Here is a 27,190-nt window from a genome sequence, read left to right as displayed (position 1 = left end):
TGCCTATTCAGGAGATAGTGACACACGCACCTATTTTTCAACTGTATAAGGAAGGACCAATTGTTTTAATTGTCCAAATTGTTTCAGTTGTTATAGACCTACACATTATTGTTATTTTAAAATGTTATATTCCCATTTCACCACAATTACACATTTTGTTTCCATAATTAATATTTGGCAACATGTGACCAGAAGATATATGTTCATAGGATCTATTTGAATGCATTGAAATGTGAAGGGGGTGTTATATTGCCCTATCCCTGATCCAGTTAAGTATCTTAATTATAAAGCCACAGACTCTAATAACCGAACCCTTATAATAACCACAATAACTGATAGATGTTGACTACCAGACTAGACAACGCAGGATTATTGATGTATTTTTTTATTGGTAGACATTGTCGCCCCCTTGTGGATTTGGCAGATGTAGGCAAATTATATGCATTTTCACTCATGTGAATCCTTAACAAACATAAACTGCTATCCGTTCATTTATTTCCTAGATATATAGGCTATTTATCTGTTAGCATAGCCCACATTGTGGAGGCAGGTTTGAAATAGCACGCTATGCTTACTGTCTCTTTAAAAACTGTGAAGGCTCCAAATTTGGCAGGAAGTTGAATTGACATTACAGGAAATTAGTATGGGGATACATTGTCGTGGAGCTGGATCTGATACATTGTATTGATCACACTGTCGGTAAACACAACTCGCTTTGATAAAGGTAATCTAGTTCGACTGTATTGTGATACTTTGTATCTTTAAGCCAACCTCATAAACAATGTTGCATATTTTTAATGCAGTTACTTCCAACAGGGGGCTTCAACTCCATATTGATACCGTAGACATGGCCCGGTGTGGTGTGCATACCTCACATGTGTCTAAATAAAACTATTAAAACCAAGGTTACTTACTTGTTTAATTTTTAAAGAGAGGCTAATGTGTAAGCTATTTGCTATAACATGTGGTTTGCGTATCATTTTAAGCTCCTTTCTAGGTTATGTGCACTCACTAATACGCTTAAGAAGGCTTTCTCACAGAACGCAGCTTGGACTCATGAAGGATTTATGGATTCACGTAGGCTACAACACCTTCGCTTTATGTAATTATTGGCTACCAATAGTCTTTAAGTGGCCAATTCCATTCTGGTACTCCGTTCATGCTGTACACACGGTTGTTTCACATTTGCACCCCCTTTCTATGCACCGCAGTGGTTATTGTGTAAACAACCCTCCAGGCTGCATTTCTCACAGACCTTTTTTAAACCCACATCAGCTGGAAGAGGCAGGATTTCAGCCCACCACCTGCGCATCAGGACGGGCTAGAGGCCATGGTGAGCTTCTGAAATGCAATTATATATTGTGTTGTAATTTTGCAGATTGACTAGTTTAGGCTGATATTATTTTAGTCTTAATTCAAACATTGCATAATCATACATAATAGCTTCTCTGAGAATATGTGATAATGCAAACCATAATGGGAATCAAATGTGCTGATACTAGTATCAGTTGGTTAACTATGACATGCAATACTAAAGTAATTGTACAGTGGGGAACAACTGTTTTAGCATGGCTGTGGCCGAGTACCGTAGATCAGCACCAATCACAGTGCTTGTTTTGACCAACACGTTGTAGAATCTTATTCTAAATGTATATACACCTTCAATTTCTCAGTCTACAGTGGTGGATCTCAAGACAAAGGAGGAGAAGGATGCAGAGCTTGACAGACGGATCGAGGCTCTGCGCAAGAAGAATGAAGCTCTGGTCCGGAGGTACCAGGTGAGCTCCCACAGGATCAGAGATATAGCCCTGTTGTTGCAGCAGCATTATCTGTGTGGTACAGTTGGTAGAACATGGCACTTGCAATGTCAGGATTGTGGGTAAGATTCCCATTGTGGCCACCCATTCTAAAATGTATGTACACACTATAACTTGCTTCAGATTTGTGTCTGCTAAATAATATACCCTATTGTATTATATTATTAGCTTATATCAAACAGCTACAGTACCAGTCAAAAGTTTGGACACCTACTCATTCAAGGTTTTTATTTAATTTACATTTTTTACTATTTTCTACATTGTAGAATAATAGTGAAGTCATTAAAACTATGAAGCAACACACATGGAATCATGTAACCAAAGAAGTGTTAAACATAAACAATTCTTCAAAGTAGCCACACTTTGCCTTGATGACAGCTTTGCACACTCTTGGCATTATCTCAACCAGCTTCATGAGATAGTCACCTGGAATGTATTTCAATTAACAGTTGTGCCTTGTTAAAAGTTTATTTGTGGAATTTCTTTCCTTCTTAATGCGTTTGAGCCAATCAGTTGTGTTGTGACAAAGTAGGAACGGTATACAGAAGATAGACCTGTTTGGTAAAAGACCAAGTCCATATTTTGACAAGAATAGCTCAAATAAGCAAAGAGAAATGACAGTCCATCATTACTTTAAGACATGAAGGTCAGTCAATCTGGAAAATTTCAAGAACTTTGAAAGTTTCTTCAAGTGCAGTCGCAAAAACCAAGCGCTATGATGAAACTGGCTCTCATGAGGACCGCCACAGGAAAGAAAGACCCAAAGTTACCTCTGCTGTAGAGGATAAGTTCATTAGAGTTACCAGCCTCAGAAATTGCAGCCCAAATAAATGCTTCACCGAGTTCAAGTAACAGACACATCTCAACATCAACTGTTCAGGAGACTGTGAATCAGGCCTCCGAGATAGAATTGCTGCAAGGAAACCACTACTAAAGGACAGCAATAATAATAAGAGATATGCCTCTGGCCAAGAAACACGAGCAATGGACATTAGATAGGTGGAAATCTGTCCTTTGTTCTGATGAGTCCTAATTTGAGATTTTTGGTTCCAACTGCTGTGTCTTTGTGAGACGCAGAGTAGGTGAACGCTTGATCTCCGCATGTGTGGTTCCCACCATGAAACATGGAGGAGGATGTGTGACGGTGTAGGGGTGCTTTGCTGGTGACACTGTCTGTGATTTATTTAGAATTCAAGGAACACTTAATCAGCATGGCTACCACAGCATTCTGCAGTCATACGCCATCCCATCTGGTTTGCGCTTAGTGGGAGTATCATTTGTTTTTCAACAGGACAATGACCCAACACATCTCCAGGCTGTGTAAGGGCTATTTGACCAAGAAGAAAGGTGATGGACTGCTGCATCAGATGACCTGGCTTCCACAATCACCTGACCTCAACCCAATTGAGATGGTTTAGAATGAGTTGGACCACAGAGTGAAGGAAAAGCAGCCAACAAGTGCTCAGCATATGTGGGAACTCCTTCAAGACAGTTGGAATAGCATTCCAGGTGAAACTGAGAGTGCCAAGAGTGTGCAAAGTTGTCATCAAGGCAAAGGGCAGTGGTGTAAAAATACTTTAAAGTACTACTTAAGTAGTTTTTTGGGGTATCCGTACTTGACTTTACTATTTATATTTTTGACAACTTTTACTTCACTACATTCCTAAAGACAATATTATACTTTTTACTCTATACATTTCCCCTGACAACCAAAGTACTCATTACATTTTGAATGCTTAGCAGGACAGGAAAATAATTAAATTGACGCACTTATCAAGAGATAATGTGGTCATCCCCTCGTGCCTCTGGCCTGGCGACACACTAAACATAAATGCATCTTTTGTAAATATTGTCTCAGTGTTGGAGTCCGGCAGTCCGTACATTTTAAAAACAAGAAAATGGTGCTGTCTGCTTTGGTTAATATAAGGAATTTTAAATGACTTACTTTTGATACTTAAGTATATTTAAAACCAAATGCTTTTAGACTTTTACTCAAGTAGTATTTTACTGGCTGACATTCACTTGTACTTTCTATTTAAGTATCTATACCTTTGCTCAAGTATGACATTGTGTACTTTTATCCACCACTGGCAAAGGGTGGCCTCTTTGAATAATATAAAATATATTTTGACTCTAGTTTTTTTGGTTACTTTATGATTCCATATGTGTTATTTCATAGCTTTGAAGTTTACTATTATTCTGCAATGTAGAAAATAGTCAAAATAAAGAGAAACCCTTGAATGAGTAGCTGTGTCCAAACTTTTGACTAGTACTGTAAATTGCACGGCCACATCGCAAAATAGCTTTCTGACTGTCAGGATATTCATATTATGGTTATTATACTTTTCTGTTGAATATCCCTGTATTCATGCTTGATTTATCAGGTTAGGGAGAGACACTGATGCGCCTTTGTGAGTCTATCATCAGCCAACCTTTGTTTTGTTATCTTTCTGCAGGAAATAGAAGAGGACAAAAAGAAGGCGGAGCAAGAGGGGATTGCCGTGAAGACGCACCCACCCAGGAAGGGCCGCCCTCACGATGGCCCGCCAGAGGGAGACAGATGGAGGACAGAGAAAGAGAGCTTCACTGTCACCGTAGACCTCTCCAAACCTGCAGGGGTGAGGCCAGAATGAGGGCTCTGTCTCAGCACATACTGTAGTACCAGGCTATATCAGACCAAGCTAACGAATGCCCAAATAAATCATGTTCATTAGGCACAAAAATGAGATATGGACTAGTTACTACCTGAACCTGTCCAATAAGAACACACATTTTCCATTTGAAAACTATTTATTCAGTTTGTGCCAACTGAATAAACATGATTTAAGAAGACCAAAAACATGACAATGTGCGCACTCAAACACTTTGCTTGGGGAGAACCCCCTGAGCTCTGAAAGATGGCCTCTACCAGAACAAGTCTCATAGACTTTAACAGGTGCCCATCTATTTGCCCGCTCACATCCAATTTCCTGTCAGTCAAACTATTCATATTCCCCTGCTGTGGCAGCTGGATGAGATTAGTGATATCTAATGGAGGATGTTGAAATGAGGTGGACTTGAGAGGGACATGTATCTTAAAGCAGCTGGGTGAAATGATGCTAGCTGAGTGGTACACCTGACACAGACAGGAAAGTGATGACGTACACCATGAACAGAGAGATGTTTTGAAACCACTCATGGAAATTGTGTCTGGTTCCAACTTTTATACCCCTGCTTCAGCTTGATGATTATACATCTACTGTATATTCAGATGGGTAAGTTATATAATTCTGTTCTACATAGATAGAGGTGAATGCAAATCCCTTGCTATGGTTGTCCCAAATGGCAACCTATTTGCTACATAATGCACTACTTTTGACTAGAGCCTATGGGGGAATAGGGTGCCGTTTGGGTAGCACCTGTATTTCTACCTGAAGGGGATGCTCTCAAGCCATTGCTGCTCTTGAATGTAATTCTAGTACATACTACCTCCTGTCAGACAGTATGTTTTTTAATCAGCCTCCTGTGGACTGGAGAGACAGGCTGGAGTGCATTTTAATCAGCTGTGATCCACCCCAATCTTCACACTAAAGGTCACTCATTCAGACAAGAAGAGACTTGTTGAGGGTGCTGTAGTATTGCCCTAAATGGGTTATGATATGGATAGGTTTTAGAGTTAAAAGTTCGGACACCTAAGTCTTCTTACACCTCATATTATATCGTTGACCTTTGTTTTCAGAGACATGTGTTGTGTGTCTGGGAATTTGGAGTGACAATATAGCACTGTATGTATGCAAGGGTTATTCCGGTCTTTTAGTGGGTCTAATCAAAACATGTGTTCTCCCTGCAGGAGAAACGGGTGATCAATGACTGGAAACAAGGGCCACCTCGAGGCAGGCGGGACTCTGAAGAGGGAGACGGCCCCAGAGCCCAAGGTGAAAGCCCTCCGCTGAGGGCCGGGTCCGGGCGGCTCAGCAGGGGTGGACAGAGAGGGGGAGGACCACGGCAGGAGAGGAGAGAGCAACGCCCTGACAGACCCCTAGCAGACCCACGCCAGGCCCATGACAGACCACCCAGAGAGGACAGGGGTCCACGAGAGGACAGGGGTCCTCCACGAGAGGACAGGGGTCCAGTCATGGAGGGGCCAGGAGAGGGGCCCGGCCGCAGTGAACGTGCTCCACGCGGAGGACGGAGAGGAAGAGGAGGCCGAGGAGGACGAGAAAGAGAAGAAGGAGGAGGACCACAGGGTGGTGACAGGAAGTCTAAGGTCTGTGAGCAAAATCATATCAGCTAATAACTAGCGAGGCAATGTTGCTATAGATGTGCCAGGTTGAGGTTTACCATGGGTATAGTCTCCATAATGATGGTTGGACTGTGTATCTTGGTGATGATGATGTTGGTTATTTTGCAATGACATGAATAATGGGAAGATGAGTACATACTATAGTAATTGAAGAAAAAGACTGAACAAGATGTAGAATATATGGGTGTGAAATTTAGCGAATTGGGATGGCATACTCCTCTATTCTCTTTATTTATTCTAAAATATTGTGCCTCTCTGTAGGAGTGGGAGGAGAAAAGGAGGCAGAACATTGAGAAGATGAACGAGGAGATGGAGAAGATTGCAGAGTATGAAAGAGGACAAAGGGTTTGTACCGGAAGCCATTTTGTAAAAATTGGATTACTATCAGATTATTTGATGACAGTTTAGCGTTGAAGACCTGAAATAGATGGAGTGTAAGGGTGCTGTCTTTGGAATCCTTCTGCAGCCTGCCGAGGGAGACAAGCCCATCCGTAACTTCCTGGATGACCCGCGGCGCTCCGGCCCAGTCCCGGACATGGACCGCAAGGAGGGCAGCCGCCGACATGTCCGAAACTGGGGTGGAGTAGATTTTGACAATGTGAAGACGGGATCTGAGCTGGAGAAGGAGTGGACAGTGAGTGCTCTGTTCTGTTTTGTAGAAGACATGATCGGTCAAATGTTCTGTGTGGTTTGTCTTCTTCATTTTGTTGAAACGATTCCTTTATTCAAAATTAGAACAAAGTTTGATTTATCCGTTCCCTTCTCTCTTACATCCTGCTACTTTACACTTCCTCTCTCTTTCTCTCTCTCTCTCTCTCTCTCTCTCTCTCTCTCTCCCTCTCTCCAACAGAGTCGGAGACCAGGAGGCCCTAAGGGCTCCATGGATATGACCATGTCTATGACGGGCCGGGAGCGTGCCGAGTACCTCCGCTGGAAGAAGGAGCGTGAGGAGATTGACGAGGAGCGTCTGGCCAGGCACAGGAACGCCACGGGCCAGTGGAGACGGGAATGGGATGCCCAGAAGACTGATGGCTTGTGAGTGACTGACTGGAGGAGAACCGCGAACACCACTGACACGCTCTGATCACGGAGACAGCCAGGGCTTTATTTACATAAACACCACAACAGCAGGCATTCAGTGAACCAAACCAGACAGTGCCTACTGAAGCCCAAGAATGACAACACCGCTCCTAAATATCTCATTATTACCAGATGCCACACTTGATGTTTTAGATGTTGTGTTCAATTTACTGTACATCCTGAGATGCAGCCCAGAAAGGGAGAACCACAGGAGCAATATGACTGGAATAGGACATATCTAAATAATAGTGGATAAACATCTCACATTCAATACATCCTCTCTTTAGGTCTTTCTTTAGCCATGAGAGCATGAGGCCATGTGAGATTAGGAGGTCCATACAGGAGGGAGGCTGGTCAGGGGCTTGGCCGTGAGAAGGGGTTGCGTTTGAGTTTTTTTCTTTTTTTACAGGGACAGTGCACATTCATCAACGTTTCAGTAAAAGTGCTAGTTTTAGCCAGCCGGCTAATTTTCAACCGCAAGTCCCTGGGCAGTTTATTAAGAATACAGATAAACGATGAACAGCGAGCACATGCAGAGCAGCATAGGACAAACTACACGTTTCAGACAGACAGCGCAATAGCACAAAAAGCCAGAAAACAAAATGAATAACGGAAACAGTGTTTCCACACCTCACAAGCTACAGACAGATAACATGGAAAGCGGCAATACCCAGCTAGGGAATATGTTCACAAGTCTGAGTGTCCTTTTAGGCATGTCTCTGTTTCTTGTGAAGGTGCGATAGGTGTGGGGGTGGTGGCAGGTAGGGATTGACAGGTCCAGTGGTGATGCCGTGTGACAGGGTGAGAAGGTCTGACCCTGCGGCGCTTTCACAGGTTTAAGGAGGACCCAGCTGTCGCTGCAGAGGCCATGCTGCCAGACCAGGGAGGCAGAAGAAGAGGCAAGTCACACCCTCGCCCCCAGACTCCGATGACAAGGCGTTGTTAGTTCCCACTGTTCCACAATCACTGGCGGACGGCGGACTTTACTCAACCCTTTCTCCCTCTCTATCCCAAACAAACACGTTCACCCATTCACGGATAAGTGCACACACACAATCAACACTGCTTTGTCGGAGCAACACTCTCATTTGAAGAACTTTTATCCTGGCCCCGTTAACATAGTGTGTTATCTGTGTATATGGTAGATAGTGTTGTTGTGGTGGCCCTGTGTGTAGTGATGTGAGTGATGTCACTCTGTGTGTCCTCCCCACAGCCAGGGGGCGTGGCTCCCCCACGCAGCCTCACGGCAGGGCCTCAGGTTAGCCAATGGCATGGGACTGAGTTGGTGTGTGTTCCTGTCCCCCCCCACCCGCGTGTGTGTTAGGTTGTGTCCCGAACGGCATCCGATTCCCAAGTCGTGAACTAAATAGTTAATAGAGGTGCTATTTGGGACTGAGCCCTATTCTAGACATCACGTCTGACTTCTAGTCAACCATGGAATGCCGCCACGGGTTGATCAAGCACAAACTAGCCTGGAATACTAGTGTGTCTGTAGTCTGAATATATGCATTGCCCCTCAGATGCTCTCCCTCAGATGGAACTAGCCTCCCTCATTGAATGCACTTGCTTTGGCTGTGTGTCCGTGTGTGTTTGTCTCAGTTGTCGCTCTGTGGCGTCTCTGAGCTGCTATGTGTTGCAGTATTTCTCCATCCCTTCCTCGAAACCCAACAGCAAATGTGTGTCCCCCAAATGGCACCCTATTCCCTTATTAGTGCACTACTTTTAACTAGGGTCCTGGTCAAAAGTAGTTCACTATAAAGCGAATAGGGTGCCATTTCAGAGCAGCACTGCTATGTCAGTACTGGGGCTGCCATTCATTTGTTTTCAAGGTCTTGAAACCTAGTCTTCCACCCCAAACCCTCTAAACTGAACTCTCTTCCTCCCTCATCCTTTACTTCCCGCAGACGAGGTGAAGGCGCCTCCCAAGGTGCCCACGTTCGGAGACTTCCTGGGGCAGGGTAGAGGACCCAGGGAGGGGGGCCGTGGAGAGCGGGGGAGGGGACGAGGACAGAGACAGAGCTACAGGTATAGCTTCTCTTCTAAGGCTCTGACTGCATCTGTTGTTTTGGTTCCTCTCCATTCCACTGACTGGATCTCTTTGACAGCATGCACGATAACCGCTGGGAGGCGGAGAAGGAGGAGGACGGGGAGAAGGAGGAGGACAGGGAGAAAGAGAAGGAAGACAAACCCAAGAAGGAGGAGAAGACTCGGAAGGAGGAAGCGAAGCCCAAAGCTCCCTCATCACAAAAGGTATGTCATCTCCCACCACCCCACACTGGGGTCTGTGTTTTAGCACATGTATGCCTGTGTTGTTTTTGAACATGATCTCTTTCCATGATCCACATTAAGAGGTGACTTTTCTGTTTCTTTCCCTCTTAGATGGAGGAGAAGAGTGGTGACGCAGAGGAGGATGAGGATGAGTGGGAGGATGCCAGCGACGAAGAGGACGATGATATGGACGTGGTTGATGACTCAGAGGGAGACGTTGAGGGGGATGAGGAAGGGAAAGACGGACAGTCCCCGACGAAGGCACCTCGCTCAGAAACCACAGCAGGGAAGCCCGCCGCCACCTCACCTCCTCCCTCCACTCCCCCCTCCGCAGCCAGTCCTAAAGAGCAGCGCACCCCGAGGCCCAAGGTCTACATCCCCTCCCAACAGGAGGCTCAGGACTCCCCCGCTGGCCCCAAGCCCCTCAGCCCCTTCTCTCCCCTGGACGGCCACCAGCCGGTCACAGACTGGGGGGAGGAGATGGAGATGCAGTCCCCCCGGAGCAGTATGGGGGAGAACCACCTGAAACCGCCTAGCACTGAGGGAAGCCCTGCCCAGGTTAAGGTCCAAGAAGACAACCGCAACTCCAGCCCCAGCCCAACCCCCAGTCCCAGCAAGCCAGCAGAGCCAGAGAAGGAGAGGGACACACGGACAGGTACAGATATTTATATACTGGTTTGACGGTTGTATTATATATTTGGCATGCTGTTGAATGTGCTACCCTTTTAATTCAGGATAAACCTGCAAAGTTGATCAGAAGAATATGTGTGTTTTGATGCTCAGCATTCTATCAGTTGTCTGTTCTGGGTTTTTTTTAATCCACACTCATACCCTCCCCTATCGTTCTCTATAACTCACAGTTGTGGTCACTGCTGCTCCACCGGAGGAGACTCTGATCCAGGAAATAACTCCTGTATCATCATCATCATCATTAGAACTTGTCTCTACCCCCACTGACCTCCCAGAGAAAGAGGAGACCACCACCACTCCACCAGCCCAGGAGACACCTGCTACCCCCACAGAGGGTAATTATCACACTGCAAAGCAGCTGTTTTTATCTCCAATATCAAATCATTTCTGGGTAACAATGAAGTACCTTACCAATTGTTTTAAATTAAAATGGTAAAAAATAAACAAAAATAGCTTCTTAGCAAAGAAGAATTTCTCAAGCAAGAATTTTGCTAGGACCGTCTGTGAGTGGTCTGAGTGGGGAGGGGAAAACTGAAAACTAGCTGTTATTTGTAGAAAGGTTTAGAACTTTCTTTCTTATTGGTCTATTAACTAATTTGGCTTGATGTCACCAGGCAGGCCAGAACTCCATCCCACCTAAACAGGCAGACATTTTAGGCAGCCTTTTCAAACAGCTCTTACACTAAAAGGGCATTATCATAATTTTCACTATTTCACAGTATTATTCCAGCCTCCAGAAATATATATAAAACACATGAATATCATGTTTTCGACTGCCATCTGCCTTTATTGTTAATATGGTGACTAAAAGATCCCATAGGGCTGAATTACACACATAATATAAATGCAGGCAAAGCAGCATTGTTGCTTATGGTCACCTGACGTTTTATATTTATGACCACTTGAAGGCTGTGGTAAAAATCAAAGGATGTGTCTGACTCGTTCTTCCTTCCCTGTACCATCTGAACCAGATGAGGAGGAGACCCCTGCCGCCACTCTTGCCCCTGTCCTGGTGATTGACCAGAGCCTGTCTGAGCTGGCCACTGCCCCAGAGATGGCCCCAGACACCTCGGAACAGTCATCTTCAGGTGCGGTTCATATCACTGACTTTGAGACGGTGGCTTTCTGTAAGAAGTCTCTGACTCCCGCCGAGCACTAACCACAAAACACAAACCAACGTACCTCCCTCTTTCCCTCTTATTTATTTGTCTTCGTTCGCCACTCACCTCTCTCTGTCCTCTCCATCTGTCTGTCGGAAGTTGGCTGACTGGCATGACCCCACAACCGACGTCTACTGTCACTCACTGCATCACTTGGCATTCTTTGGCCAATTGAAGCCCTCTCTTTTCTCCAAATCCTCTGTGAAACTCCTCCGCCTTGCTGTTTCCTCCTGGGGAAATGAATGTACTAACCTCCGTCACCTTCACTATGACTACCACACCTCACTGTGTGAACCCCTGTCGTTTTACCCCTTGAACACTTTTCCTTTTGGTTCTCCTTCTCATTTCCTTGTTTTGTGGGTTAATGCATTTACTACGCATGCTGCCCACCCTGTCCCCAACCTCGAATGAGTAGAATCATATATATTTTCTGTTTTTCATGGGTTTTTTAATCGCATGACTGTCATATGGATGAGGAGTGGCTTGAGAAGGATGAGAAATCAAATTTGCTCTTCCTTTAATTTTTCCTTGTCATGTCTGCTTCTTAAATTGACGTCTGTTTGGCTAAGACTTCACTACGCCTGAAATGGAATGTTGCAAATGATGCTAACCAGAACCAGACACTCATTGGATGGTAACAGAACATGTTTAAACAGTGCATTACTCAATTGAAACCACCAATCACATGTGTGTTTGGAAAATGTTTTTTTTTTGCCCTGTTTGTTATGTATTTTGTCTCATGTCATCAAAATGCATAACTTAGCCTTTCCCAGAGTCTCCACTTTGACATCCCTAGGAAGGTTGAATACCGCGTCACTTTAAAGCTCTTCAATGACAAACACAACGATTCCTGTGTTTCTCACTTAAAGCTAGAATACTTAGTTGCCACATCCAGTGTTGGACGTGTAAGTTAATGACGTATACCCATTGGATTCTTGAAGAGTGTAACTTAGAGATGCCTCATTAGGCACACATTCTCGAACCTTCACCTCTCCCGAGTCTGTACGGGAGCAGCGATGGGACAAGGCTGTAACTACCAATTTGGATATCACGAAATTGGGGAGACAAATTGTGTAAAAAGTACACACACAAAAAAAATATATAAGCTTGTTTTACTCCAGTGTTTGTAAACAAACACTATAGCCTCAAAAGATGGTTAAAACGATCATCTCGATATCATGGATGGTCAGTGTCTGCATCCATAGCTCTGTCTATGAATTTGAGAGCGGTTACATTTCTCCAGGCCCCATCCCTTAGCGTGATACCAAAACAGAAGCGGTGTGACCACTTAGTTATTGTTTCAATTAAGGATTCTAGCTTTAATATTTTCAGAAACCATTTATTGTTTTCTCATAAGCTTAGTTAAAAAAAAAAAAGTGAATAGTTACATTATAAAACGTGGCCCATTAGCACAGTATAAAATGCACTCTATAAATCATTCTTTAACGATGTGTAGGATAATGTGGATTCATTGCGCTCCCTTTGTCTCTAAGAATTAGCACTGACATGCCTTTTTAGAAGTGGGTCATTTATTATTAATAACTCAAGTTTTTATGCTCTTTAATACATCAGTAGAGTTTATCTGTAACAGCCCAGATTGTATATTTCGTGATAAACAGAACAAATAAATGTAGCATTTCCCTGTGGAGCTACAATGCACTACACTTTGACAACGCAGCTTAAATTCCCCCCCAAAATTGCCATTTTGAAGGTGGGATTCTATGAATAGATTTTTGTAGATGTTTAGTTGTGAGTACTAGAATGTAGAATCCGTCCCTCAACCCTTATGAGTGTTCTGTTGTAGACCGATAGCTTCAACATGGATTGTTTTTTTCCCTTCATTTTGGTTTTTGTAGGTTATTGCACCCATCTGACGCCATGACTTCACATATGAGGTGATTGACAGCAGTACTTCTGTATCACAACATGATACCGTTATGACTGTTTTTCTTATTGAAGCTAATGTAGTGAAAACTCCCATAGTCTGTAAAAGGCTCTTCTGAGTAGATAAATGATTCCTTGTTGTCTGGTCCTTGTCATCATTGTTAGGTTTCTCCTTACAGCCTTTTAAGTGTTTCTCTGGTGGTAATCACCACAGCTAATGGCTGGGCATGCATCCCAAACAGCACCCCATTCCATTGATAGTGCACTACTTTTATAGGGCTCTGGTCAAATGGAATAGGGTGCCATTTTGGACTAAACCTGGGTGTCTATGCTTTGGCTGAATGAAGACGCTCACTGCGCCAAATCCGATTAGTCTAATGAGGGTGGAGATCGGTGAAGTACAGGAAGAAGAGGCACAATTAGCATTGAAAGGCTTTTATGAGGAGATTAGCCGCAGTCTGACCGACATGATGGTATGGATGTAATGGAGACCCTTTTGAACTCTGAGCCTGATTGATTAAAACCGCCTCTCTTCGAGTTCTTTTGATGTTTTTGAGGGAGACTAATATTGGTCCATGAGAGGGTCTGTTACCCGATCAAATGAGCATTGCAGAAAAGGCCTGTTTGGTTGTTGGACACATTATCAATGGTGAGTAGCTTGGGTTACGTTAATCTATGCATATTAACTATATCGTAGTACTATAATATCATGAATGAGTTTTGCATACATTTTTGGACAATTATTGGTACTTATTTGTCTGCTGAGAGCTAATACCAGACCAGGACCATGCCATGCCATACCATGTCATGCTGTCCCATGCATGTTGTGCTGCGTTAGCAGTGTTGCAGACAGCCAGACAGCAGATTAAGCCAGCTTGCAGCCAGTGACCCCCACACTCCCTCTGTTCTCTATCGACAGGCTGAGAGCTGCTCTGGGAAACTGACTTTTCAGTGCTAGTGGTTCACAGATGATGGTAGGATGAGGGGAGAAAATAATGACAAGAAGAAAGGAAACCGGGCCTCGCACACCATGACTGGAGCAGCCATCACAGACATCCTGGAGGGACGTGGCCAGGCACCTGGCCTCCAAACATCTCCTCAATAATCAGACCACATATGTTCTGTACTGTTTGACTCTGAGCTGCAAGTTGCATAGAATAGTGATACTGCCATTCATCTGAGCCACTATGGTAAATGGCTTAGGTTTTATAGCAGCCAATTAGGATGTTACTGTGATGTCAAGTCAACAAAGCCCCAACTTGTTTTTACCTTTTGATATATGTGTATGATTTAACAAATCATATTATTACATTTAGCGAAGACTCACAAATATGAAATTCTCACCTCAATTGTTCAACCGTAGCATTTTTGTTTTTTAAACTCCACCTCTTTTGAAAGGTCAAAGAGACTGTTATGCCTCTTCAACATGGCAAAAAAATACATATTTGAAATGCTAACAGTTGAAAGAGCATTCTCCTCCCTCAATATAGACAGCTTATTGACTACAGTTTATCCACATTTGTTTTAATAGCCCTTACTTTAAAGATTCCCAAGACCCCCCAACCCACCCAAAACTGTCCTCACCTGTTTGCCTGTAAAAGCTGAATTAATGTTTGAATGTTATTGGACATTATGTTTGTGTCCCAAATATCACTCTATTTCTATATAGTGCCCTACCTTTGAGTCCTATGAGCCATGGTCAATAGTAGTGCACTATAGAGGCAATAGGGTGCCATTTGCGACACAAACCCTCTCTTTGTGGAGTTTGTATGGTTAGGGTTTGGTCCCCTTTATCCTTAACTCAATACATTTTAGTTGTATTTTGTCATGAAACAAATCATGTGAACAAATTTAAGCCATGGCATTGAAAAATGTACATTATGTTTCCTAATAATCATGTAACAAAGTTGGTTTAGATTTGGGACCCCAAGAGGAGTATAGTTAAAATGATATTAGTTTATTTTTAAGTGAGATGCACTGTACTTAACCAAGCACAGGCATAAAGTGACCCTGACAATGTTTGTTAATAACCATCCAAAGCTTTTCTTTCGTTTCTCATTTGCGATAGATTGCTAGTGGCCTTTCTAGTTTTAATCGAGGGGCATCAGAACATGTACCTCAACAGACCAAGATTTAGTTTCGATTTTTAAGTCTCGTTGGCTTTTTTTTAGCCTACTCTTGGTCATGAACTCAATCTGGCTCACCTATAATGAACACGAGCACAGATATTGAACTATGCTTTAATTTTCATTTCTTGAAAAGGAATTAAGAGTTTAAATGAATTGAATGGATCAAGAACTCAAGGAAATGCAATATGTAGTTTAGTATTTTGAATTCCAACTAAACATTCCAATGTTTTGTGTGGGAAAAAAAGGCATCTATTTTTGTTCTTTGTGATTTGCATTTGGATATCCTCATTCTTTTCCGTTTCTGATGACTTAGTGATTTTATTACAAGCATCACATTTTCCTGCACTTCTAAAATATCTGCGTTTGAATATAAAACTACATCATTTGGGTGTGTTTTTGGAGTGGAGTGTAACTGGCCTGTCTAAACTAGCATGATCTGAAATTCAATACTTTTTTTATCTGTTGATTACCATGAATTAGTTTTTATCCCAAGATATTGACACTTTAATCAATCAAGCAGAAGATTACATTCGATAGCTTTTTCTTTAAGTATTAAATTGTGATTTGGCAGGAAATTCATTGGTTCATACGCAAATGTACAAGATAAAATGTGTTCTGTTTATTTTGCTTCTTAGTTTTCATATCAAATAAATGTATGGTGGTCAGGTCTCTATGTTTCTTGTGATTCACAATAGTCTTGAGGAGGCAGAGAGCGAGACACAGCTGCATGTGAACGCTCTCACATTTTTCAACATGTTTTTTTTTCAAACAGATAGATTTGGAGTAATGAGATTTTCATCAGGGACATATGCAGTATGCTACCCTCCACAGCATGGCCTTCGCTCCAGATCAAAACTCCAAACATACAACCTAATTTTGGCCAAAATTAACCGGATAGATTACTGCTACCAAGGTTTCCTGTTTCCAAGCTATACAGAGGGTGCTCTAGCAAAAAAACAGCAGAGACCCGAGGACACCATCCAACCTGGAACTGAGTGAGTAGTGTTTAGTCTGATGCTATTTTGAAAGCCAAGAAGAAAACATGAAGTACATTACAATGATATATTTTAATTTATGGAGACTGAATGCTGAGTTAAGGCTGCCAGGCTTGCTAGACAGACCAGATATAACTTCAATTAGCACTGAGGTGTGAAGTGAAAGGTGTTGAAGCCTTGGGCCCAACGAGTGGCAGGAGTATTTGAAGACACCTCCTGCTGTTCAAAGACCATCCACTGGCGTTTTCTACAAGAAATCTGCCTCCAGAAATAAAAGTTTCTCCCAAGTGGGTGTGACACCTATTCCTGTTGCCTGCTGCACTGCTGCTTGGATTCCACCTGGAGATCTGTTCACCGTCTTCCCTGGCCTGTCTGATATCTGGAAATGTGCATGTACACCCTGGCCCATCTACTGTTTCAGGCCCCAATTCTGACTTGTGCTTCGATATCTGCTTCACTGATTTCTGCTCTCGTGAAAGCCTGGGTTTTCTGCACGTTAACACTAGAAGCTTATTACCTAAAATGGATCAATTGAAAGTGTGGGTTCACAGCTCCAATCCAGATGTTGGTCATTACTGAGACGGGGTTAAGGAAGAGTGTTTTGAATACTGATGTAAACCTTGCTGGTTATAACCTTTTTTTGGCTAGACAGATCTTCCAAAGGTGGGGGAGTGGCGGTATTTACCAAGGATTACCTTCAGTGCTCGGTTGTCTCCACCAAGTCTGTCCCCAAACAATTTGATTTGCTGGTTTTAAGCATTAAACTTTCAAATAGTACTTTGTTGACTGTTGCTGGGTGCTATCTGCCCTAAGCCCTATCCTGGCCCCTTACACTAAGTCTGAATTTGTCCTGCTAGTTGACCTAAACAGGGACATGCTTATTAAACCACTTGACCAAGTCCTAAAACAATGGGACTCCCTAAATCTTTCTCAGATTATTACCAATCCCACAAGGTAGGACTCCAAACACCCAGAAAAGGCTACTCTCCTCAATGTTATCCTCACAAATAATCCTGATAGGTATCAGTCTGGTGTTTTCTGTAATGACCTGAGTGATGGCTGCTCAGTGAAACGACCTGTCCTGATTTGTCATAGATGCTTGCTAGAAAACTTTAATTAGCAAGCCTTCCTTCATGAACTGGCCTCTGTAAAATGGTATAGAATCAGCTTGACCCCTCTGTCCAAGACGCTTGGACCTTCTTTTTTTCATATTTTTTTCATACTTTCAGTGGTATTGTTAACAGACACGTCCCCATAAATAAAATTAGAATTTAAAAACCGGTTCAGCTCCTGATTCTACAGTGATCTTGTGGACTTACTCCACCTCAGGAATTGCATTTGGCTAAAGGATCGGCACACGCATACTCAGGCTGACTGGCTCTCGTCCGGAAGGCCAAAGTTAGTTACTTTAAGGAGCAGTTCTCTCTCTGTGGGTCTAACCCCAAGAACAGGGGTGTCAAAGTCAAATGGACGGAGGGCCAAATAAAAAAATCAGCTACAAGACGAGGGCCGGACTGTTCGAATGTTCATTGAAAAATGTTTAAATGACGCATATAGTCTAGTGAACCTAATTGAACCTACTGAAAACCTAACAAATATATTACAATATGATCAGATAAATAAAGCAATATTTTCTTATGGCTCTGTCAGTAATCTTTAATTTTCAACAGACACAAAAGACAAATTTCCTTTATATAAATATCCCCATAACATGAACATTAAATGAAAGAAACCGGTATTCAAGGCACCATCAGTAGACTATATTTTCTATTTTAGCAAAAGTGGGCTAAATTTACTTCAAAGAAAAACAATAATAGCAATTTTCTATCATCCACTCAACTGAAATATTTTTAAAATATAATTGGATTGAAATACAAAAAATAAAAAAATAAAGTGCAAAAATCTATTAATCAAAAACAACACTTTGTTTAAGGAGAAGTAACATGCAGTGAAAACAAATATTAAATTTTAACTTTTAAACTTGAACTGAGTAAAAACTCTAAATATGTGATTGCACAGTAATGTTCACTTGTTTGAGGTTGAGGGTGATACTTGGTGGTGTCCCATCTTTTCCACAAGTTCATCAATGTTCGGGGTAAGGCTCTGAGCTGAAGAAATCCTCAGAATTGAGTGGAGGTGTTCAGCAGTAAGTCGACTTCTGTGTGATGTTTTGTTCAGGTTCATCAAAGAAAACAGTTGTTCACACAGGTATGTGCTGCCAAACATAGACAACGTTTGAGCAGCCTGGATGCGCAGCTGGGGCATTGTGCCGGGGAGGAAACGGGCGAACTCCGCAGCACCCACTGCCGCATATTTTGCCCTCAGTGCATCATTGCATTGGAGGTCAATCAACTCCATTTGGAGGTTTGGTGGTGAGCTTTCCACGTCAACAGCAAATGGGTTACCGAGCAGTTCCAACCTGATTTTTGGGCTTCAAAGTCAGCAAATCGGCGTCGAAAGTCAGCGGCAAGCATACCTATTTTATCAGCCAACTGTGTGCTCGGGAACGCACTGGTAGAGAGCTTCTCTTTCATGGTCTGGCAGCTGGGAAAGTGGCTCAAATTTTCTTTCCGCATCTGCGTCTCCCACAGAGTCAGTTTGGTTTTAAATGCCTTCACTGTACTGTACATATCAGAGATGACACGATCCCGACCCTGCAGCTGCAAGTTTATTGCATTCAGATGACTCGTAATGTCACACAGAAAAGCCATTTCACACAGAAACATTTCGTCTCGGAGTTGTGTTGTGTCTTTCCCTTTGCTGTCCAAGAACAGACAAATCTCCTCACGAAGCTCGAAACATCTTTGAAGCACCTTTCCCTGGCTTAGCCATCGCACCTCTGTGTGATAAGGCAAATCACCATGCTCCGTTTCTAACTCCGTCAGAAATGCCTTGAACTGGCGGTGATTCAAACCTTTGGCTCTGATAAAGTTAACTGTGTGCGTGATGATGCTCATTACATGCTCCATTTTCAAGGCTTTACCGCACAACGCTTCCTGGTGTATGATACAATGATAAGCTGTCAGCTCACCTGTCGCGTTTTCCTCTTGCATCTTTTCCCGTATCTTCGCCACCAGTCCGCTCCTGTGTCCACACATCGCAGGTGCTCCGTCGGTTGTCAAACCCACGAGTTTTTCCCAAGGCAGCTCCATCTCATTTACACATCTTGACACCTCTTCATACAAATCATGCCCCGTAGTTGTGCCATGCATAGGACGTAAAGCCAAAAACTCCTCTGTCACGCTTAGGTTGGAGTCCACTCCGCGGATGAAAATTGACAACTGGGCAATGTCAGAAATGTCGGTGCTCTCATCCACAGCCAAGGAATATGCAATAAAATCTTTTCCCTTTTTCACAAGCTGCTCTTTTAGATTGATGGACAACTGGTCTACTCTCTCGGCAATGGTGTTTCTGCTCAGACTCACAAGAGTTGCCTTTTTTCTGGGCAAACTTCGTCACAAACTTTAATCATGCAGTTTTTGATGAAATCCCCCTCCGTAAATGGCCGGGCTGATTTAGCGATCTCTTCTGCCAAAATAAAACTGGCCTTGACAGCAGCCTGGCCTTGTGATTTGGCTTTTTTGAACAGAGCCTGTCGAGATTTGAGGCCTCGTTTTAATTCCTCTGCCTTTTGTAGCCTTTGTTCCATGTCCATATTCTTGTTTTTGTCCGCGTGTTTCGTTTCATAATGTCGTCTCAGATTATACTCTTTCAGTACCGCCACACTTTCTCCACACAGAAGACACACAGGTTTTCCAGCTACCTTCGTGAACATATACTCCGACTCCCACCTTGTTTGAAACCCCCGGTTCTCAGTATCCACCTTCCGTTTTGCCATTTTTGATGGGTATCTGAAAGTTAATTTTACTGTGATGCTGACGACTGCTGTGCCAATAAATATTGAAATGAAGCAGCCTACTGCTCGGTGCGTCACCTTTGCATTGTGGGAAATGTAGTATTGGTGCGTGTAAAAGATCTGCGGGCTGCCGGCTTGCTGCGGGCCGGTTCTAATAATAAATCAAGATCATCCCAGGGGCCGTAAAAAACCTTCTTGCGGGCCGGATGTGGCCCGCGGGCCTTGACTCTGACATATGTGCCCAAGAAGTTCTGGAAAACTGTTAAAGACCTGGAGAGTAAACCCTCCTCCTCACAGCTGCCCATGTCCCTTAATGTTGATGATGTTGTTGTTACTGACAGGATGGCTGAGCTCTTTAATCACCACTTAATTAAGTCAGGATTCCTATTTGACTCAGCCATGCCTCCTTGCCCGTCCAACATTTCCTCATCTCCCACACCTTCTAATGCGACTATCCCTGATTCTCCTCTTCCCCCTCTTTTTCCCCTGCCCCGCCACATAGTTTCTCCTTGCAGGCAGTCGCTGAGTCTGAGGTGCTAAAGGAGCTCCTGAAACTTGACCCCAAAAAACATCTGGGTCAGATGGTTTAGACCCTTTCTTCTTTAAGGTTGCTGCCCATATCATCTCCAAGCCTATCTCTGACCTTTTTAACCTGTCTCTCCTTTCTGGGGAGGTTCCCATTGCTTGGAAGGCAGCCACGGTTCATCCTTTATTTAAAGGGGAGATCAAGCTGATCCTAGTTGTTATAGGCCTATTTCTATTTTGCCCTGTTTATCAAAAGTGTCAGATGAACTTGTCAATAATCAACTGACTTGCTTTCCAGATGTCTGTAATATTCTCTCTGGTATGCAATCTGGTTTCCGCTCAGGTTATGGATGTGTCACTGCAACCTTAAATGTCCCCAATGATGTCACCATTGCCCTTGATTCTAAGCAATGTTGTTCTGCAATTTTGATTGACTTTGCCAAAGCTTTTGATACATTTACATTTACATTTAAGTCATTAGTAGTCGGTAGACCATTCCATTCTTGTGGGCCAGCTAAAGAGTATTGGTGTCTATGAGGGGTCTTTGGCCTGGTTTACTAACTACCTCAGAGTGCAGTGTAGAAAGTCTGAAAATCTGCTGTCTCACCCACTGCCTGTCACCAAGGGAGTACCCCAAGGCTCAATCCTAGGCCCCACGCTCTTCTCAATTTACATCAACAACATAGCTCAGGCAGTAGGAAGCTCTCTCATCCATTTATATGCAAATGACGGTCTTGTACTCAGCTGGCCTCTCTCCAGATGTTGTGTTAAATGCTCTACAACAAAGCTTTCTTAGTGTCCAACAAGCTTTCTCTACCCTTAACCTTGTTCTGAACACCTCCAAAACAAAGGTAATGTGGTTTGGTAAGAAGAATGCCCCTCTCCTCACAGGTGTGATTACTACCTCTGAGGGTTTAGAGGTAGTCACCTCATGCAAGTACTTGGGAGTATGGCTAGATGGTACACTGTCCTTCTCTCAGCACATATCAAACCCGCAGGCTAAAGTTAAATCTAGACTTAGAGGAAACCATCGTAATCGCTCCTGTTTCACCCCAGCTGCCAAACTAACCCTGATTCAGATGGATGACCATGCTATATTATGGAGACATAATTTATAGATTGGCAGGTAAGGGTGCTCTCAAGCAGCTAGATGTTCTTTACCATTCGGCCATCAGATTTGCCACAAATGCTCCTTATAGGACACATAACTGCACTCTATGCTCCTCTGTAAACTGGTCATCTCTGTATACCCGTCACAAGACCAACTGGTTGATGCTTATTTATAAAACCCTGATAGGCCTCACACCCCCATATGAGATACCTACTGCAGCCCTCATCCTCTACATACAACAACCCGTTCTGCCAGTCACATTCTGTTAAAGGTCCCCAAAGCACACACATTCCAGGGTTGCTCGTCTTTTCAGTTCACTGCTGCTAGTGACTGGAATGAACTGCGACAAACACTCAAACTGGACAGTTTTATCTCAATCTCTTCATTCAAAGACTCAATCATGGACACTTTTACTGACAGTTCTGGCTGCTTTGCATGATGTATTGTTGTCTCTACCTTGCCCTTTGCTGTTGTTTGTACCATATTGTGATGCTACCATGGTGTGTTGCTGCCTTGCTATGTTGTTTCTTAAGTCTCTCTTTGTGTAATGGTGTGGTGTCTCTCTTGTCGTGATGTGTGTTTTGTCCAATTTAAAAATAAAAATAAAGATTTAATCCCAGCCCCCCTCCCCTCAGGAGGCATTTTGGTAGGCTGTCATTGTAAATAAGAATGTATTCTTGGTGGGCCGTCATTGTAAATAAGAATGTATTCTTGGTGGGCCGTCATTGTAAATAAGAATGTATTCTTGGTGGGCCGTCATTGTAAATAAGAATGTATTCTTGGTGGGCCGTCATTGTAAATAAGAATGTATTCTTGGTGGGCCGTCATTGTAAATAAGAATGTATTCTTGGTGGGCCGTCATTGTAAATAAGAATGTATTCTTGGTGGGCCGTCATTGTAAATAAGAATGTATTCTTGGTGGGCCGTCATTGTAAATAAGAATGTATTCTTAACTGACTTGCCTAGTGAAATAAATAAAGGTTACATAAATAAGTGCAAATCCCAAACGGCTGCCTGACCTATTTTGCGCCTCTTGTGAGTGTAGCGATTATAATGTGAACACTCCAGGGAGAATATTGTTTGATGCTTTTAAAACTATTCACCATCCACGAGACCAGAAATATGAATATAAAATAAATGAATACCCTGCAGATTTTTATGTTCATCCTTTGGTAAATAAATCTAACTTGATTTTCAACATTTCGATAGGGGTCTGTGCGATAAACATAGGTGCATTTGCCTATCATATTTCTGGGACGTAGGCTAACTGCTAACTGTGAAACTATAATCCAATCAATGTGCTTTTATAGTTTTTGACCCGCCCCATTTGATCCTTTTAAATTGTGAGCTTTTCTGGTGCGCTCCAGTCGCCCTGTCCAGTTCATAGAGAGGGTTAATTAAAGCATCATCCCACCGGGAGCAGTGACAGCGGATTCCACAATGCCCACCTGACTTGAAGGGGGAAGAGATCATTTTGAGGATTTGGACACTACCACATGAACAGACTACATTCATTGCCAGAACAAGGGTATAACAATTGCAAGATGAAAGCCAACACACAAGTTACCACGGTGAAGCAGAACGGGGATATGAACAGGAGGCCGAGCTATACCGGCGACCAGCGGGTGAAACATGCCAACATAACCACAAAGATTTGGGTGAAAGTGGCGATGGCGATTGCGTATTTCATATGCGTGTCAATATCTGCCTTTATTCTGGCAATCTACTATGTTTTCTTTTGGAGTCCGGATCCTGTTAATGCCCCGGCATCGGACAATGTCACCATCCCGGCAGTAACCAATAACACAATGTGCCAGCCAAGGTTATGACTACGTTAGGTCCGCAGACTATCCTCCGCGGTGATATCCCGCGCAATGCTTGACACTTTTTAGATGCGCTTTAGGACACCTGGAGACAACCTAGGCACACGCAGCAATGATGTACCGCGACAGAGGGGACAGCAAGACGTTATTTGAAGAATGATATTGGGATTTTTTGCAGCAGTCTGCTGAACTATACAGGTTAGCCTACCGAGGAATCAAATTAGAGGTTGACAGCCTAAAGACTTGTGATTGCCTGTAGCTTTTCGGATGCAGAGGGAGGGACATTTTATTCAATTAACCCATCCACTCAGATGATCTCTGTTACTATAGAAATGTAGAGACAGTTTAGTACGTAACTCCAGAGCATAGACAAATAATTCACCTTCAGTGGAACTGTTGTAGCCTGTGACACACCCCTATGGACTATCTGTTATCTATTGTGTTGCACTGTACACCCCCCCCCCTGTACAATTTAAATAGGTATAACAAAAATGTGACAGTTGTTTTTACGTTTTCATTATAGACAGCATTTCGTTTCTAAGTACATAAACATTCACAATGTATGTTTTGGATTTCATTATTCTCTGTGTGTAATATGATATTCTCAAAAGGCAATCGATTAGAATCAAGCAGATGTTTCTTTTGTTACTTTTCCATGGAGAACAGGCACAGGAATTGGGCACACTACATCTGCCTTTTGTCATTTAATGAGTCAAGCGTCTCCTATGATCCTACATGCTTCATGGTTCACAATAGTGATGAAAGAGTGCAGTTTGTCCTCTGACCCCCAGGTGTTTATGTTAACTCCTCTTGATCGGCACTTCTTTTTTTGTCAATTTTCGTCATTACCTGTCTATCTTTGTTTTATCAAACTTCAGTTGGTCTATTGCTAAGAAAAGTAAACACAGCCTACCATTAGCCCACTGCTTTCAAACATCATGACAGTAGCTATGATTGACAATTATTGTTACCACTGAACAGTCAGTTGGCGTACCCCACTACTCTCTCCCTATGTCTCGAAGGCATATGGGGAAAGCGGGAGAGAGTTGCAACACTTCCTTCGATCAATAATTAAATTGCACTGAAAGTTGTCAGGACCCATTCCTTGTCTCTGGCTGCCTTTGCCTCCATCTCCAAGGCGACACCCATGTATGACTCAGCATGACAGAACAAAGGCTCCAAGAAGGTCACATTTTTTTCAACAGCTGTGATGTGATGGCTCCTGAAGAAGCCTGTCAGTTGACACTTAAAAAAAAAATGTACACCCAACTTTTGATTAACCAAGGTGGGAACTGGGAAGGTGGATTAGGGTAGACACTCCTGACAGAAGTTATAAGTGTCGTTAAGAAGGGAACTGAGGGACCTGTCTGAGCTGGATCTGACCCCTACAAATCTGCCACCAGACATTCCCCTCATGTTCCTGCTGTCTATTGGAGTTCTGCCTTCTGTGTAGGCAAAGAAGTATTACCTACACTGCTGTACTTGATATTTAACAGTACACTGAACAACATTGATTAGAAAATGACACTGGTGCTCTACGATGCCATGGGATCCTGCAATGGGAGCACGGTGCCCTAATGTTCTCTCATTACATTCACTAGAAACAAGATAGTGAGACGGTTAGGGAAAATATCCTAACTGCTGTAGTTTAATTTCCACAAGAAATCGTGTCATTTCCTCAATGTTCTTAGTTTGGTTGTGTGGAATTCTCTTGATAACAATATCCACTCCGGGTTCAAGACCATTGGACCAATGGAAATTCAATAAGTTCAAGCCATTAGAAAGGTAGAATTGTCTTTATTACCTATTATTATTGTCAATTAATGAAAGAATAGCATACAAATAGCAATACACAGAATTGCAATTGTTGTGCTCAAAGAGAACACTAAAAATGATTAATATATAGGTAATAATACGAATATTTCATTACAGTTTAGAAAATGTGTAGTATGTGGTCATTATCGAACATTTCCACTTCAACACAATACTAATAAGGGAGAAGATATCTGTTTCGCCACTAGGGGTCATTGTTATATAAATTATGAGTATGTGGACGATTACATTATGCCAGTCTTCTATTCCAATATGTAACAGCCATATCTGCTGTCCTTGGTGACTTTCCAAAAATAATTATAAACTGGCACACCCAGTTGCAATCGGACATTAATATTGTATTTTGACGACAAAATATGTTGAATACAATATCAGTATTTGCAATGTAACGGAAGCACACAGTGTTGTATTTGCTGATTCTCAGCAATCAATATTTGCTTGAGTTTTCATAATTAAAAGCTGCCGCTCTAACATTCCGTTAAGTACAAAACTAGATATTATAGTAAAACAACTCAACAATTCACGTGGACAACTCACATTATCATGTTGGCATTCCAAACTCTCTTCAATTGAATTGTTGTCAACCAGTCATCAGCCTGAGACTCTCGGTCTCAGTGTGGTCCTCAGGAACTAGTTCCTCCAGATCAGTGTCACAAACTTCCCTTAGGAAGTTCAACTCCAGGGATGTGTGGCAGCAGAGTGCTTGGAAAACGTTACACCCAGACCCAGACCTAGATCCTCAGTGACAGTAGGGACAACGCTTGGCCTGCTGAGGGGGTCTGCTATCTCTATCTCTGCTCACGCCACATCTCATTAGGCATGCTGCATCGTTTCACCCTGTGACATCTACAATACCCTGTTTGTAGGGAACCATCTATCATCCTACTCCCAACATATCCTTCCTCCAGAAAGCACCAGTTTGGAAGCATGGTGACTTAAAGATGTGTAGTGGGACTCCAATGCTGAGGTGGTGGAGGAAGACTAATCTTGTAGGGGATTGTTGTTTTCTGAGTGTGACTCTGGAGAGGTGTCAGTCCGAGGGATGTGAGGTCCAGGCCCAGCAGTGCTCAGCAGCACTCGTCTGGGTGTCATCCATTTCCAGAAGCTATTAGAGGGTTTGGTGGAGTTGACCTCTGTGGTAGACTGGTCAATACTATAGGAGTGTCCTCTTTTCAGCCAGCTAGAGATGAACCTACTCCTGGGTGTTTCTCCTGAGCCCTGTGGTGATTGGTAGGGTTGGGAGTGGCAGACATACTCCTCTCTGGCTCCTGACTGGCAGAGCAGAGGGTTCTGGATGACCTGGTCAGACAGTGACTGGAGGAGGAGTGGGGACATTGCTGAACAAGTGGAGCAGTGGCCACGGCTCATTCCACTAACACACCTGTCCCCAGGCTCCTCGTCCAGGGCATAAGGGTTGCAAATCACATGGTCAACCAGGAGCAGGTCACCCACGGTGTTCTCACAGAGAAAGTAGCCCATGTCTTTTGGGGGACCACTCAGTCTGAGATAGAAATAGCCACTACCTGACCCTTCAACATCTGCAGTCTCCAAAGACTTTCTCTGCCCACCCTGTGCTTCAACTGCTGAGGGTCCATCCTCTGAGGGATTCTCTTGGCTCTTCTTGACCCCCTCTACCCCTCCATGGAGATCCTCCAGTGAGTGACCATCATGTTCCTCTTCCTCTCCCAGAAGCCATGTCTCTTCCCCCACAGCCTCCTCCCCCATCCCCTCCTCCCC

The 27,190-nt window shown here is 43.2% G+C and overlaps 1 protein-coding gene and 1 pseudogene across 1 annotated transcript; one reads left to right on the top strand and one right to left on the bottom strand.

Moving 5' to 3' along the window:
- Window positions 1-615: 615 nt before the first annotated feature.
- On the top strand, window positions 616-15,979 carry LOC115141663 (coiled-coil domain-containing protein 9-like). The gene is made up of 15 exons (XM_029680739.2): window positions 616-724; window positions 1,276-1,333; window positions 1,674-1,778; window positions 4,274-4,435; window positions 5,647-6,063; window positions 6,361-6,444; window positions 6,566-6,733; window positions 6,950-7,134; window positions 8,014-8,078; window positions 9,084-9,204; window positions 9,285-9,429; window positions 9,559-10,102; window positions 10,308-10,472; window positions 11,109-11,225; window positions 14,101-15,979. The coding sequence occupies exons 2-15, from the start codon at window positions 1,331-1,333 to the stop codon at window positions 14,103-14,105; spliced, it is 2,286 nt and encodes a 761-aa protein (XP_029536599.2). The 5' UTR covers window positions 616-724; window positions 1,276-1,330; the 3' UTR covers window positions 14,106-15,979.
- A 2,259-nt stretch (window positions 15,980-18,238) lies between these two features.
- Window positions 18,239-20,398, bottom strand: LOC135559669 (general transcription factor II-I repeat domain-containing protein 2-like; annotated as a pseudogene).
- Window positions 20,399-27,190: the final 6,792 nt, after the last annotated feature.

This window comes from Oncorhynchus nerka, linkage group LG14 (genome assembly GCF_034236695.1).
Source record: "Oncorhynchus nerka isolate Pitt River linkage group LG14, Oner_Uvic_2.0, whole genome shotgun sequence".
NCBI classification, from domain to species: domain Eukaryota; kingdom Metazoa; phylum Chordata; class Actinopteri; order Salmoniformes; family Salmonidae; genus Oncorhynchus; species Oncorhynchus nerka.
This window is presented reverse-complemented; position numbering and strand designations above follow the sequence as displayed.

Bases quoted from the DNA above. Each gene is read 5' to 3' on its own strand.
- LOC115141663 (XM_029680739.2), top strand. The intron at 9,205-9,284 runs GTATAGCTTCTC...TCTCTTTGACAG, and splicing joins GGACAGAGACAGAGCTACAG to CATGCACGATAACCGCTGGG. The intron at 9,430-9,558 runs GTATGTCATCTC...TTTCCCTCTTAG, and splicing joins AAGCTCCCTCATCACAAAAG to ATGGAGGAGAAGAGTGGTGA.